General features: G+C 32.7%; 1 protein-coding gene across 1 annotated transcript in view; it reads right to left on the reverse strand.

Moving 5' to 3' along the window:
• LOC118181595 (nucleolar protein 4) overlaps positions 1–16,055 on the reverse strand; it is a 187,185-nt gene that overhangs the window by 72,995 nt on the left and 98,135 nt on the right. The window contains exon 2 of the mRNA XM_085810007.1: positions 8,105–8,248. Coding sequence (XP_085666133.1) covers positions 8,105–8,248 — 144 coding nt within the window. The remainder of the gene's footprint in view (positions 1–8,104; positions 8,249–16,055) is intronic.

Genomic DNA, 16,055 nt, shown 5'->3' on the forward strand with positions numbered 1-16,055 from the left:
CAGGTTTGCCAGTCGATGGCTGCAAAACTTGCAAGAGCCATTTTGTACGTTTTGTTCTAGAAGTTCCCGGCGATTGTGAAATACCGTATTTTGTAACTGTTCACAAGTTTGATCACTCCTGAAAGTTTCGTTGCAGTTGTCATCGAGAAATCTGAGCTCTTTTCTTGTAAATATACTATTACCGGTGATAGGTTACTGGGTTACCTCTGGTAGTTAATAAAAATTAATAGACATTACCTCAGATCCTTGACCTTTCCGTCGGTTTCTCCACATATATTGTGAAGCTTAAAATATAGGTTAATCTTATATCCTGAGTGTGTGATTCGAGAGAGTCACTCTTAAAATGTTCCTTTCTGAAGGCATTTCTCCCCTCAGGCTGATAGCCCTCACCTGCTTTGTCGTAATCTATTACATAAACAAACAAGTATAGTCTAATATCTATAGTTAAAAGCAGTAATAAAACCATGGGAAGTTCCTATGGACTATGACAACGCGATTTCCTTTCTTTGATATTTCAGTGCTAATGTTACGAACGTAGTCTGTACAGATACACACCGTGTCCACAAAAGGTCTTACCTGGCCTTTATTTTCGCAACCATTGATTGTAAACATATATTTCCAATTACAAATACGTTTTAAATGACTGAAATATTTATGTTTCGTCAGTTCTAAATTTAAGGAAATCAGTTTTGCAAAAATTACGAAAAAATAAATTTTTGTACCTTCCTCCGCTCCCTGTATTTATATTTAAGACAACTGTGTACTTCTTATAAAAATAAAGTTTGACTCCTATGCGAAAGAAATTGAACAAAATATTTAATTTCAAAATTTGCGACTTTTGACGTAATATTAAATTTGTATCGAGAGTTCAGTTAACAAATATTACAGAATAATTCGAGGTTGATTTTTCGCTCTTAAATATCATTTGATGATATTGTTTTGTGATTTACTAGTGTTTTTAATTTATAATTTTACATTTGAATGCGGAAAAATTTTCGCAGTAATTTGCGAAAAACTAAAAATCTAGTAATCGCACAAAAAATTCATTAAACTACAAACCTGTTTTATTTTTAAATTAATACTAATGATACTGCTAGTAGTCAGCTGCCAATACTAAAGCCTACTAAAGTTTTCTATGTCATGAATTTTATAATTTATAAAATACTGTAAATAAGATCTCCATTGAAAAAAAATGTGTTGATCAATATTTTTCACAGTATAGAAATGTTAGCATAGAAATGCTCGTCACTCAATCCCTTAACATCAGAAACCTTTTTTCTAACTGATATATTTAGTTACATACGCATGCAAACATTAAGTTTCCCTGTTTCTGTACGGCCCTTATATATAATCTCTAAATTTAATACCATATATTTCGGTAATTTTTGTCGTGTGGGAGTCAAACGTTTTAACGAAAAAAAAAAGTGAAAAACTTTAGAACTCCCACTACATTTTGCAATGATTATTATTCAATTTCCCAATAGAAATATTAAAAAAATGTACGTTTTGTCATTAGACAACCTACTGGCTATTTGTATTAAATATGCACACATAAAAATATTATATAAAAATTGGTTACCATTTTAATTATCATAAGATAAGTTATAATACTTTAATTTTAAAATTTAGTGCGAAAGTTTGGCCTGTTTAATACTGATCAATTTCTTTATGTCTCGTCTTATTTCACTTAGTTTTAACCGTAAATTAGGATTCACTTTTAATTTTGTTCTGTATTTATTTTTCAAACATAACATGTAAGAATATACTTGTTCACACAAATAGGTAGTGCAAAAAGGAAATAAAATTTAATAGCTTTATTTGAAACGCATTTAAATTCTTTTTTTCTTTTCAGTCAAAAGTTAAAAAGGCGTGTTATTTTTTAAACCTTCAGTTAGAGTTCGACCACATGAAATTTCTATCAATTGTTCTTCGTCTTCACGAAGATAAAATTTCAGGTACATTTGCACAAAAATTACTAATTTTCTTTTTCACACAATTTTCTTTTTCATAATTTTCGAATAAATGCATGTTGAAATTATTTATCATTGAAAAACAATGATTTTTAATGTCGGATGCTAATTCTTCTTTTATTTTCAAATTATCTTCGGTTAGAAAACTTTCTAAAAGTGGTAAAAAGCTTAAAATATTATTATTCAATTCATTGTTTATTAGCTCTATTTTTTTATCATTGCATTTATTTTATATCTAGTGATAAACAAATTGACACTTTGTTTTGTAATCATAAATTTAATTCATTTAACTTTCCAAAAATATTAGCTAAATATGCTAAACGAGCTATGTATAATTCAATAAACAATTTTGCAATTCAAATTTTGAATCACAGAGGAAAATTTGTATTTCTGATCGAAATTCAAAAACACGAGTTAAAACTTTGCCTCTGTACAACCACCTTAATTCGGAATGTAGCAAAAGCGTTTCATGTTCAGCGCCCATCTCTTGGTATAAAACCGTAAATATTCTTGAATTTAATGTTCAGCTTTTAATAAAATTAACAATTTTCACAGCTTGATTCAAAACACTTTTCAGATTTTAGGATTATTTTGGCTACTAAAGCTTCTCAATGAATGGAGCCGTGAGAAAATTAAGTTTCAGGTGCGACTTTCTTTATTTGAGAAATAACAACCGAATGTTAGTTCCGTCACTGCATACGGCAATGCACTTATTTAAAGGAATATCACAGGCATAAAATTGTCAATTACTTTGAAAATTTCATTTGAAGTTGCTGTATCATGAAGAGATTCACAGAATAAATACTCTTCGGCAATTCGTTTATCTTCTTCGAAACGTATGTAAACTAATAATTGAACAAAGTTCGCTATAACACTGCTTTCGCCCAATTCCACTGCGAAATACTCACTGTGTTTAATTTTTTTGAATAAATGTCTCTTTTATGGAATTTGCCATTTCATGAATTCGTCGACTTACTGTATCATTTGATAACGGAATATTATTAAATTCATTAGCCGAGTTTTCGTTGAATAATGTTAAAACGATATCTTAAGCTGCTAGTAATATATGGTTTTCTTCAATAATGCGTGCCTACACAGTCTTGGCAATTCTTAGGCTTACTAGGTAACTAGCTTCCAGAGCTTTTTCACTTGACGTAACAAAACCTTTAATTACTTGTTTACTATTTTGAACTCCGATAATTCCCTTAAAGTATTCTTCAGATTTATCCTTTAAATTGGCATGGGTAAATTCAAGATATCTTGAGAAACGACGGTTTCATACTTTGCTTGGACAGCAGTTCACTGCAAACAGCACGTTAAGGTTAAGGGTCCATTTCAACTCCATTCCAAGAAAACCCAAATGATAAATATAACTTTCATAATATTTTCCGTAAACAATTTTTCTTTTCTTTTAAATATTCTTAGTGCTAGCAGATTGTCCTGCACCATCACCTGTGAATCAACACTTTTCAGCCTAGTCAATACTAGCCATTTTTCCATTTTTGAAAAATCTAAGTAATCTAAGTTTGTTTTATTATTTTTCACAAATATTTAAATGCCCAATATGCTACATGTTCTTCAAAAACAAACGACGATATTCTCAAATCGCGTAGAAAAGTAAGGAATATAAAGCAACAAGAAGACAAAATACCTGCTTGTAAGATACATCAAATCGACGTAAAAATGTTTCTCATTGAAAAAAGAGTAGTAAGAGCCAGCAAATGGTGGCGATATAAAGTGTAGACATCAGGGCAACACCGGTAGACATGCTAATATTTCGAGAAACTCTTGCATTAATACGATATTATTATCTTTTCATAGAAATATATTTTCATTTCCTATTAAATACAATATTTATTTCTAGTTCTGTTTTAAAAACATCATTTATGACAAATTTTGTTAAGTCTATGGCTAAAAGAATATTTGTGAAAATGAACACGGAATATTTTGCTGAAGTCTATGAGCAGTTATAGACCTTGTACAAAGCTCAGATAGCATAAATTTACCAGTGTTAGCAAAAAAAAAAAAAAAAAAAAAAAAAAAACTTAAACAGGATGTCGGGGTATTTAATTTTTGAATTTAATAGTTGAAAATACTTTGTTTCTCTGCGTACCATCTATTTTTCTCTTGTGTACCTCCAGTGGTACACGTACCACCGGTTCAGAATCATTGATGCCTGTTGATTCTACTAATTTAAAAATTATTTTAAATGCATTCGATTGAAAGGAGTAGATTTAACTAAACTAAAGGACATGGGGATTAATTTTAGATTTTATATAAATAAATAGATAAGTGAAAAAAACTAGTAACTCATAACTTTAACTTCAATAAAGTCATAAATTTAAATTCATGAAGTAGCATTCGACGAAACCTATCAAATATGTCAACAATTGCCGCTAAATACAAGGTTAATATTATTATTTGCAACGTTAGAAACTTACAAAATGTCATGATGTTAGGAGTGACATGTTATACGATAATTTGATATAATTACTGATTTAAAATTAATATTACGACAATTTACCAACTTGTCTTTAACAGAAACTGATAAGAAAACACATGACAAATTGTTCCGTCTGTGGAAGTACTTCAAGGTCCCAAGAGGGTTTTAAATAACCTTTTTATTCAAAACTTGAACTTAACAAAAATACAACATGTGTCTGCAAATTAAACTCTGCCACTTGGGGGTAATAGAGAACAGGAGCTTGAATTTACAAATTAAATGGGCTGCAGCCGGAAACTACAAATAGGACTGTCATAATGCAGAGTTGGCTTAAACTTCTAATTGTGCGACTTAACTTCGGTTAGCACAATGGTTAAATCTGGAACACTAACATTGATGGTTTGGGGAAAAGAATGTATAAACTTTGAGTGTCGTTGCCAAAACTCTATTTCTAAATCCTTAAAGAACTTGGCCTTAAATACGATTACTCATTTGCAATATTCGGGTGATAAGAAAAGTGACGAAAACTAATCATAAGAAAAAATGGTTTAATTAATATAAATGTACAAATTTAGGTAACTTAAATGAAGATAAACTTAAATTGTCTAAAAATTGCTTAAATCATTTTCTGAACTTCCTGACTACTTACTAGTACACTCTTTATCATAACATCAGTACCGAAGCCACCCCACATTTTATTCTAAATGGGAATTTAGTCAGCTTAAGTGAGAATAAATCCAAATTCCTTATATATTGCTTAAACCATTTTCTGATCACTTATTCGTAAATAAAATCGAACAATAACATCGAAAACATAAAACTTACATCGAATCCTCTACCTTTCAGACGGATAGAGGTTAGTGACTCTGTCTGCCGTCCCGAAGGGTCCGAGTACGTAAAAAAAGAACAAGGAATGTTGAGCGAAATATTAAGGCAACAAATCTTGAGTTGAAAGTATACGCCGTATTCTCGAGTTTAAAATATACACCAATCAACAGGCGTTCTTGATTGATTACGGTTAATTTATTTACTCGTTATCCGATATGAATTTTATTATGTGATCAAAAAGGCTGTTTTAAGCTTCATTTACTTATCAGGTTAAATGTTCCGTCTTACCTTCTTCGGGAACATGCAAGGACCTGACTCGGAACAGAGAGCTTACTAAAGCTATGTTCAAAACTGTGGAAAGTAGACAGGATACACAAGAAGGCTATACAAAACCCTTTATTTTTCTCTATTTACAATAACTTCCGTACTTCGGAAATACACAGACCCGCTACTTGGGGTCAAAACGTAAAAAGTATAAAAATAAAACTGAACTCTAATTTAACTTTAAAATAATAAACGTGGAAGATTGGCCTTATATTAACAGGAAGCCGTATGTAGTACAGAGAACTGTGAACACTACAATACGTTTAAAAATTATCAAGAGGATTAAAACCTCTGGCCTGGAAGGCAACCAGCAACTGCGTAAAACTTCTAAGGTAAGCGGCCTGCTTCGACTCACTGCTTCCTCTCTCTCGCTTGGCAAAAAGCCACAACTTAAATACTTGGCGTTCGCCAGACAAACTTTGCATAAATACATTAACGCTTATAATTCTGGCCGGAAGTAGAAAATAAGAAGTGATAGTAAAGATTTAAAATAAAATAAACGTTAGTAAAACTTAAAGGCCCATTTACACTAGCGGAACTTTGAGCCTAAGAAATGCACGCGGAAGTTGCTAGCTTCACTAAATGGCGAAAATGTTACTCTTTTTTTTTAAAACTGAAACTGAATATTTACACATTTCAATAAACAGCCTAACTTATAACATTATTCAAGAGTTTAAGCGTTAAATATTCCCTCACAATAAGAAAAAAATGCTGTTAAAAAGCTCTCAAACGAGTCTTCAAATTCGCCTGCGTTTCTTAGGCTCAAAGTTCCGCTAGTGTAAATGGGCCTTTAGATCCTTACATACTTAAATATTGATCCTAGGCACATAAGGTTAATTGATAAAAAATCTAAAAGTAAAGTAAAGGATTTTATCAAATTACTCGCATGATTCTGTATATTTGAAAAGTAAATGTGAAAGATGGCTTTTTAACTTTTAGTATGGTTCCCACATACCTAAAGTTCCAACTCATATAATATTTACTATGCTTTAGTAAATTAAATAAAGAAAGTTCCATATGCAAAATCATGGAGGCATTCATGAACACATTAACTGACTTGTAGCATTTTTACCTCTTATTATGAGACGTTAAGCAGATTTTTACTATATTTAGGGAGAAAATACTTAGAAAACAAACATTACTCCTATTGGAAATTATCAGAGGTATAATCCAAGCATCTGAAAACTTTTAAGGGACTCTTACGAAAATATAATCATAACATCTATGAAAGCAAAGAAAAAATCGTTACTTCATCTAAAGGAACATTATAGGTTCAAGCAAAGAAAGAGAAGACTAGAAAAATATTAATAATGAAGAAAGAACCTAAAAGAAAGTAAGAATATTCAGAAAATTTTGCATCAGGAAATCTCGAACCCTGAAACTGAAAATGTATCTTATAGAAATTGTAATTGCCGTCTAATAAAACGAATTTTGAGACACGAAAAATTTGCGACAGATACGTTGGAGAAAAGAAAGGTAGGGCAGTTGTCCCAAATCCTAATATTTTACAAAAGCTTCTAATGAAAGTAAATTGTGATAATGTATTTTGGACTTGATTTTAATTAAATGAACACGTTTTAACAAAATCCCTTCGACCGAAGAGTCGGCTTACAGGTTTCGGCACAGATTCGAAAGGGAATCGGATATTTCAAGAAAGTAGAAGTTCTTCATTTTATCTCGAAGTCTTTCCCAAACCACTGAAACACGACTCATTCCGTTTAACAATACAACTTTCCTTCTTCTCTTATAGCTTCCTGATATTATTTTGTTCTATTCCTTAGCCCAGCGTTTCTTAATTGGTGCTCCCGAAGCCCTAGAAGCTACATCAGGAAATTTTTGAATTTAAATATACGTTTAGTTCCATTTAGAAAGGCTGTTCAAGAACAAAATTTTACTTCAAAACAAATTTTTACTTCTGTTTTCAACTGCATGCTTGTGTAAATCAGCATTTAGTTAAACTGGCGAAATCGAAACAGAAATATAGTTCGTTGGCAGCCATGAAGCTTATCTATCAGTGCTGTCTCAACGCTGGTCTTCAATCGCAAGATCGTGTTTAATAACAAATTACTCAAAATTATAAATGTGTATTTTAGAAGGAAATAACAAAATAATAATAAACATGTGAGTTAATAATTATAATGAAGGCTTAATATAATTTTAAAAATTTAGAGTTATTATTTACTTCTTAAGGTTGCGACAATGTTAATAAGTTTTGCTTTTTTAAGTAATTCATCAGTCAGTTTTTACACTCTTTTGTGAGATACCATTTTTCTTATCGGGTCAGGTATAGCGAACCAAATTTTTGATCCCTTGACTCTCGATATAGCAAGATTTGATTGTAATTTACTTAGAATTACATAATAACTATATATCTGTGCGAATCTCGAAATAAAATAAATAAGTATTAATCTATTAATGTGGCTTAATTAGATTAAAAAAAAGTGGACACAGTTAAATCTTATTCAGTCATTTTTCACTTATACTATTGCATCTAAGCGAGTAAAATGTCTCGCCTCAATTCCATAATTATAATACTCACTGCTTTGTATGTTCTCTTCTGACCAGCATGCTTTCCGCCTCGCCCATCCATTTCAACATGCACGTCATAGATAATGTCATAGAAATTCTCCACCACAGCCACTTTCTTGTATACCATACTCTCTCCACCTTCATCGCTACTATTCTAAAAAATAAAGGAAAATAAGTAGATAAATAAATATATGCTGTAAATCAAGAAAATAGCAAATTTAAATTAAGATAATAACACTCACACGCTTGATAATTTAGGGCTTGCAATGTATGGGAAGTACATTAAAAATCAAGTAGCATTTAAGTGTCCAAGTCAAGCAATTTGCGCAAACACATTATTCAGTTAATTACTTCATCAATTAACAAACAGGAAAGATTCAATACATGTTCTTCCCCATCCACATCAAAGATACTATTTTCATAAATTTCCGCATTTTATTTTTAAGAAATTTTTGTAAATGAAAATTGTAAGTTCCGTATATAAAGAAATAAAACCTATTACGATCGTCTTCGGGCTGTGCATTTTATTTGTAAGTGAAGTTATGGAAAAATAAAATGTTATTGCGCAAGGGATAGAAATGAAACTACTTTTGTTATTAAATCGCCGTTGTCCATTGAATTAAATGATAATAACTAAAAAGACTTCAATCTCGATTATTGCTTTGCACTTAAAATTTAAGTAAAAGTACTAAGATCATTTTGAATCTATAGCACGGTTTCGAAATGCCTGAATAGCTGGAAGATTTCATTTTTGTTTGTATACTGATTACAACAGAAATTCATTTATGCGTACTATATGTAACGCAACCACTTTAGCAGATACTTTCTCAATATGACAAATGGTAATTATTTTCGGTAATTAAGAGTAGAAATTATACTTAAATAAATAAATATTAACATCGAATTTGTAATTCACATGATTCCATTTAGATTTACGAAGAATCTGAATACAGTTAAATCTTAGGCATTCTCATTTCAGAAGGTGAAATATCTAGCCTCAGTTCCATCATTATAATACTCACTTCGCTTTGTATCCTTATTTGGCGAGTTTTAGAATTACTTCACCTTCAGCCTGGTATAATGTGAAGTAAAAGTGTGCAGTAATGTAACGCATTTTACGTTCTTCTATTACGATTTTGTATTTATATACTATATTATATCGGTGATTTAAGTTTATTTTTGCTTTACGTTTTGGACGTTAACTGCAGCACAATACTCATTTTGTATTAATTTGACAATGAAATGCCTCTTCTTTGTACACATGATTTTCGACAATAATGCTATTTTAAATATATTTTGTGCAAAACAATCTTCCAAATTTCTATTCTGAGTTTTCTATTTTATATAAATTACATAAAGGAAACGTGTAATTCATATAAAAACAGAAAACTCATTTAGTGCATATGTATAAATCGGTAATATTATACACACGCATGCAGATAAAAAAGCAGCCTAAAATAAAGAGTGTTAAACTTTTTGTTTTTTAACACCAAAATACCATTTCGGAAAACAACGTAAGGAAAATTGATGAAGCTAGTTTAAAAGCATAGTGCTTAACAATTTTATGAGAATACTAAAAAATAAAATGAAAAGATAAAACATCGCAACAGCCCATAATCAGCCATTAGATTTGAGATAAAGATAAATCTACTGCTGGAATGCCATTAATATGAGTAGCTAGTCTCAGACTAGATTCCTCATACAATAGCAAACATTCACGTGTTGTATACAGCTCAATGATTTATTAATTTATTGGATACTTATTGTCCGATTTCATAGCTTAGCAAACAACTCTTTGAAAGCAAACAATTGAAAGTAAGCTCCTAAACAGAGATTTGCTTTACACTTGTTTTACAATTCAATAATTTTGCGCGTAGTATGCATTATATTGAGATTACTTGTTTTCATTGTAAAATAAGCTCATTGTACACGTAAAAGTGAAGACCGAGCTATGCATTTCCTTTCCACGAAGAACAGCCATTCATTTTCATATGTAGCCTTGACCTTAATGGATTCTACGGAGGAAAACAGGTGATATTAATGATATTATACAGAATGGAATAACCATGTGCAACAAAGCGGTGTGTAGTACTGGTTTATCTTCAGTCGAATGACACGATTGTTTGACGGTGTGCTAAAAAAAGCTTTTTCAACTTAAAAACTAAGCTTATAAGTAAGTGAACAATAATATCACCTACTTTTTTATCGTAAAAAGGTAACAAGACGATCAAATTTTACAGGAAGTGTATGGAGTCATATATGCAGAAACTTGTATTTCACGAAAACTTTCGATAAGCGGCACTCGTGTTTCCATAATGTTATCGAACAACTATTAGACAATATAGGAACCTGCCAATGAAGCCCACCAGCGACCGAGCGGTAAGTCGCTGAACATTGGTAGTTCGGTCTGAGGTTCGAATCCCGCGAACGTGCTGGCTGCATGGGTGTTTCGTGGTTTTCCCCATGTGTAACGTGTATACGAGCCAATTTCCCTTAGAAAGTCCTCCACGAAGGCATCCTTCCCCTTAGGCAGATAGCCCTCGAAGCTTTGCCGTAATTAAATAACCTAACCTAACCTGCCAATGAAACGTAATCTTGTAAGATAGGCACAAAGTACGCGAATAACAAATCAGATATAACATACCCTCTATCTATATTTCAGTGTGATGGAAACGTGAAGGCCTGTATTAACATATTGCAGTATATCTGTGATCTTTTAGAAAAAAAATCTGTGTTACCACATTATTAAGAAGAAATTTAACAGTACCCACTACACATTAAGATGTGGGCAGCCCCTTCGGTCAGTGATCTCAGTGGTTCATATTTCTTTAAAACGAATGTCGACTATAATACGTATCTGTTCGTGTTTCAAAACCAGTTCATTCCGAAGTTGAATTTAAGAAGACTGGCTAATTCAGCAATACTACAACAGGAGGGATCTTCAGCTCATTAAGCAATCAGGGTTTGAATATGCAACTTCTGTGGATGTTGGATTGGACGAGGTTCTGACATGGTATGGCTTCCTCGCAGAGCCGACTTAATAACATGTCATAATTCCTTTTGGGATATATTGATTTCACAGCTGCAGAATTGTGCTATTCCTGGAAATCAGCTTTTGCCAGAACAGCCAGAAACGGGGTAGAAGATATCCAGAAGAATTTGGATTCAATTCAAATTCTGTACCGAAATTGAAGGAATTTATGCAAGCATTATGTAGCTCATCTGTGATTGTTGCCCAGGAACCTTTTATCTTTTCTGTACATCTGACTTCACGAATATTTGTGTTTCATGAATATGGAGTATACTTATTAAGCACATCTGCTATTCGACTGGAAACAAATCATTTCTACTTATCGCACAATAATGCACGGTTATTCCTCGCTGACTAAAGTCACAGATCTTTTTCTTTCCCGTAGCATTCTGTAAAATCAAGGATACATCTGAAAATGAACAGATATTCAATTTCAGATGTAGAAATAAGAGAAACTGTCGTCATTTTTATTTATCTCTAAAGACCGTAATAAACAAATTTGAGATAATAATGTTATTTTCTCCATTATTTGTATAAATTCAGATTTCCTTTAAGCGGAATTCATCTGCGTTTTAGTGCGCTTAAAGTCATAGCCTACAGCCCATTAACTCTAATTCTTTCAAACGCTTTGAAAACTGTTACTCTTTTATCTGCAATATCATTATACTTAGGGATATAAGCATCATTGAGGTAACCCAAAACATTTTGAAACATAAAGAGTATGAAAAGCCTAAAACCTACTAAATGTGCTTATAGCTGCAATTAATAATAATACATATATAAAGAAAAATATTTTTAATGAACCAGAAGAATCAAATCGTTGTTTCATCTCAAATTGAAATAAACATAAATTTTCTGCTGTTACAGTTGTTTCTACAATATTCTTATTTTCCACAAAGGACAGATGACGATTTCAGTCTTCTTTAAAAAAAAAAATATTCTCCATACATAGGCATATATATATAGGCATCAAACTTGGTAATCGTGTAAAGGCGTTCATGGGAATTTATTTCCCGTGAAGAGAAGTTCAAAAATTCATCACTAGGGGAGAAATGGCGCTGCATGCAATATTGTTAAACGGAATAAGGGTCGGAATCTAACCTAATCTTTTGTTATACGGGTTTAACATGTATATCCTTAAGGAACATTGACTTAAACAAAATTACTATTTAAAGGCGTTAAAGACGATAAGTCTAGTGTAACGGAGAAATTCGACCATGAAAACCACAAATTGGCGATTAGACCCACAGCTTTCTCTAAATACTAACATATCCATCTTATGGGCAAATCCATTTGAATAAAGTGGCATTCTGCTCCAGTGGCGAAAGGGTTCTAGACAGTTACTTCTAAAAGGCCTTGTCTAAAGGCATCTGACAATTTTGAACTGCACTGAAACATTCTATTACATAAAAAACTATTACATAACAAAAAAAAATAATTCTATAAAAATTGCATTTTTTCCCATAAAGTAGGAGCCTTCAAAGTTTTCTCTTAATAAATTCTATAATAGCATACAGTTTTCCATTAATTTTGAGATTCATTTACCATGTTTTCTTATTACTTTTCTATATGTATTTCAGTTCTTAATTAACATTACTCATAATAATTTTATTGTAATTATTCAATTTCTAAAATTATGAATATTATAAAAGTAATTATATTCGTTGCCACAGTATACAATATCAAGATATTTATATTTTGTATCGCTTTCTATACAAAGATTAAAATTATTACCATCATTTTTCATATTCACATAGTAGAGTCATTAGGTTTTTTAGTGTGTTAAAAATAAATTGCAGAATAAATTTCCATTATTTGAACGGCTTTGGATGGTTGAATCCATTGGGGATCCCGTGACAAATAAATTCACCATGCCTACTAAATTATAACTGTAATGAGTCGGTGGCATATAGATGACTTGTTGATTTCCAACTGCGCAACTAAAATGACACAGCCGTGTAGATATCTTGAGGATTAGGAGATGGTGGCTTTGTAACAATTTGCAGAGAGACGTGGTCGAAGATTCTTACAAAATTTTTATTTCTTGTTCAAGGAATTCTGAGACGTTAATCCATTCTCACATATCAGAATGGTTGCAATATGCACACCACAATTTTATAAGCATAGCACATTTTAAGACAATGGATAATTCCTTCTTTCAGAGAAAGCAAGTAGCAGCAGCATGTTGGAAGCAAGGGAGTTAAAATTTAAAAAAATAAATAAACGGGAAAGATACTGCACAGCAATGGTATTTATAATAAAAATTTTCTTCAGTCCGTTTTTCTTGGAATTGTACGGAGTGTAGAAGGTTAAGATGACATAATGTGGAATTAGATTTCAGAGATGATGCAGTTTCGTAAAAGTTATAACTATTTTTAGAATTGAGAGGGGTCCTCCCAAAATTAAAAATAGGAATTAAGGGGCTATTGTTAATTTAAAGTATAATTTAAAGTTATATATTTTTTATCCTACACACACGCACATACACAGCTACATATATAGCTGCGCGTGCGCGGCTGATGTTGGAGTATATAAAGAGGAAAGCAGCTGGTGCCTGTATGGTAATATGTATGTGTCATTGACCCGGACACGTCGCGCTCTGCGCGATATTCGCGGAATATTAAGTTTCGATTCGATTCCATTAATCAGACTTCGACAAAGGTCAAGTCGTTATGGCTCGGTGACTGGGAACATCAATATCAGAAACGGCGCGTTTAGTGGGCTGTTCATGTGCAGTTGTGAGCACATATCGAAAGTGGTGTATGGATGGGGAAACGACAACTCGCCGGCCAGCAGTGTGTCGTCGACGGCGTATTGATTCCATAGATGAACGGAGATTGCTACGCATTGTTTCCTGTGACCGAAGAGCTAAACCGTCACATAGACGGGCGTGTGCGTCACATAGATGCACGCCGATTAGACGTCACATAGACGGACGCCGATTTCCACACGAAACCCTGGCTCCTGGATGCACAGTTGGATGGAGACATGCCGATGGCGGGGGTATTATGGTGTAAGCAATGTTTCCATGGAGCCCATTAAGACCCATAATCCCCATAGAACAATCCCTGAAGTCTGTGCGCTACGTGAACATCGTTGCAGACCAGCATCACACCATTCATGACAACATGCGGGGCATGATGTTTACTAACAGGATAATGCACCATGTCATAAGGCTCAAATCATCAGGGAGTAGCTCGAGGAACATTCCAGTGGCTTTGAAGTCATGTCTTGGCCTCCAAATTCACTTGACATTAATCCAAAAGAGTATTTGTGGTCCCACATGAAAACCAAATTCGTGCTGCCACACTACCCCCTCGCAATCTGCGGGAATTGCAGGACCGGTTGGTGAGCGCTTGGTACCAGATAGCTCAGACCACCTATCAGCACCTTGGGGAGTCAATGCCACGCCGGATGCTGGCAAATTGGACGGCTAAAGGTGGTCCTTATGGTTATTAACAGGATGGTCATAATGTAATGGCTCTTCGAGGTATATATATATAAGAGAAAGGCCTTTGAAAAAAGAATTAAGGTTTTAGGACAATAGAAGAGATTTCAACTTTACTCTTGTAAAACTTACTAGAGTCCAAAAACATGTTTTACGTAATACTATTAATAATCAAATAAAACTTTTTAAGAATATTTTGCACTGGATTAGAACAGCAATGAAAAGAAATTTTAATATTTCCAGACGCATTCAAAATAGTGAAGTTCCTTTAACTTTCACTAATTTACTTTAAAAAAAAAGAGCTGGAAATTATGAGGTTTTATCTAACGGGATGAAGTCCATTCTTTAACCTTTTTTTAGAATGAATGGTATGGATGTATGAGAAAGAATTTCATACTGTTTAAATACATACAGTGTTATTTTTGTAAAATTTATATGATATTTCTTTATATATCCTTTCATTCTTTGACTAAAAATAGACAATATTTCATTTACTGAGTCGCTATTTCTTGCAGATTAGCATGGAGATTTTTTTCCTTTATAACATTTGCTACTTAATTTCATTTTTCATTGCTTTGACAAATAACATTTTTAAACTTACGTTTTTTTAAAATTCCGTTTTTCACCGATACTACATGGCGAGGATAAATTTCGCAAAAAGCAAACCTGACAGGACATTCCTTAGTTACCCTTCTAAAAAATTCCCTTTTGTAACGGACGGCCCACCAGCGGCCGAGCGGTAAAGTCGCTGAACACTGGTAGTTCGGTCTGAGGTTCGAATCCCGCGAACGGACTGGCTGCATGGGTGTTTTCGTGGTTTTCCCCATGTGTAACGTGTATACGAGCCAGTTTCCCTTAGAAAGTCCTCCACGAAGGCATCCCTCCCCTTAGGCAGATAGCCCTAGTGTGATTTGCCGTAATTAAATACACATACATACATACGTAACGGACCTTTGTTTTACCAGATGTTTAACGAGAAAAAAGTAATTGCATTTTGTCTCTGTTTTCACTGTTGAAATTATTTCTTTCCTTTGTGTATAATGATGCTAATTTTTTTTAATTTTATTATTAAAGTATAATAGACTAAAAATTTTCAGGAGTTTTATTTTTAATATATTATTTAGCTTTTATTTGAAATTTCCGCTTGTATTCGTACGTATACTTGTCGAACTGATACTATTGAATAGGTCCTTCCCCAGTGGGTTAGATTTGTTCTGAATGGGAGGAAGTTTTAATTTTCAGGGGGACTGAAAGTATTTATATTGTAAATTCAGTGCCTTGGCTAGTTTTAAACTTACAGAAATAGAATAAGTCAGTCCGGAAAATGTGTATTATCATAAGACGGTTTTACCTCTTGACAACTTAAGAGTCTGAAGATATAGCTTACCCACATTTTTGTCATTTACACCCTTATATTTTAACTTATATGACATAGCAAATATTATATTGACTCCTTTTTTAGCTTTAAATTAAAAAAAAAAA

The sequence above is a fragment of the Stegodyphus dumicola genome, chromosome X2 (genome assembly GCF_044657685.1).
Source record: "Stegodyphus dumicola isolate Sdum_Otavi_A_Nest chromosome X2, ASM4465768v1".
Classification (NCBI taxonomy): Eukaryota; Metazoa; Arthropoda; class Arachnida; order Araneae; family Eresidae; genus Stegodyphus; species Stegodyphus dumicola.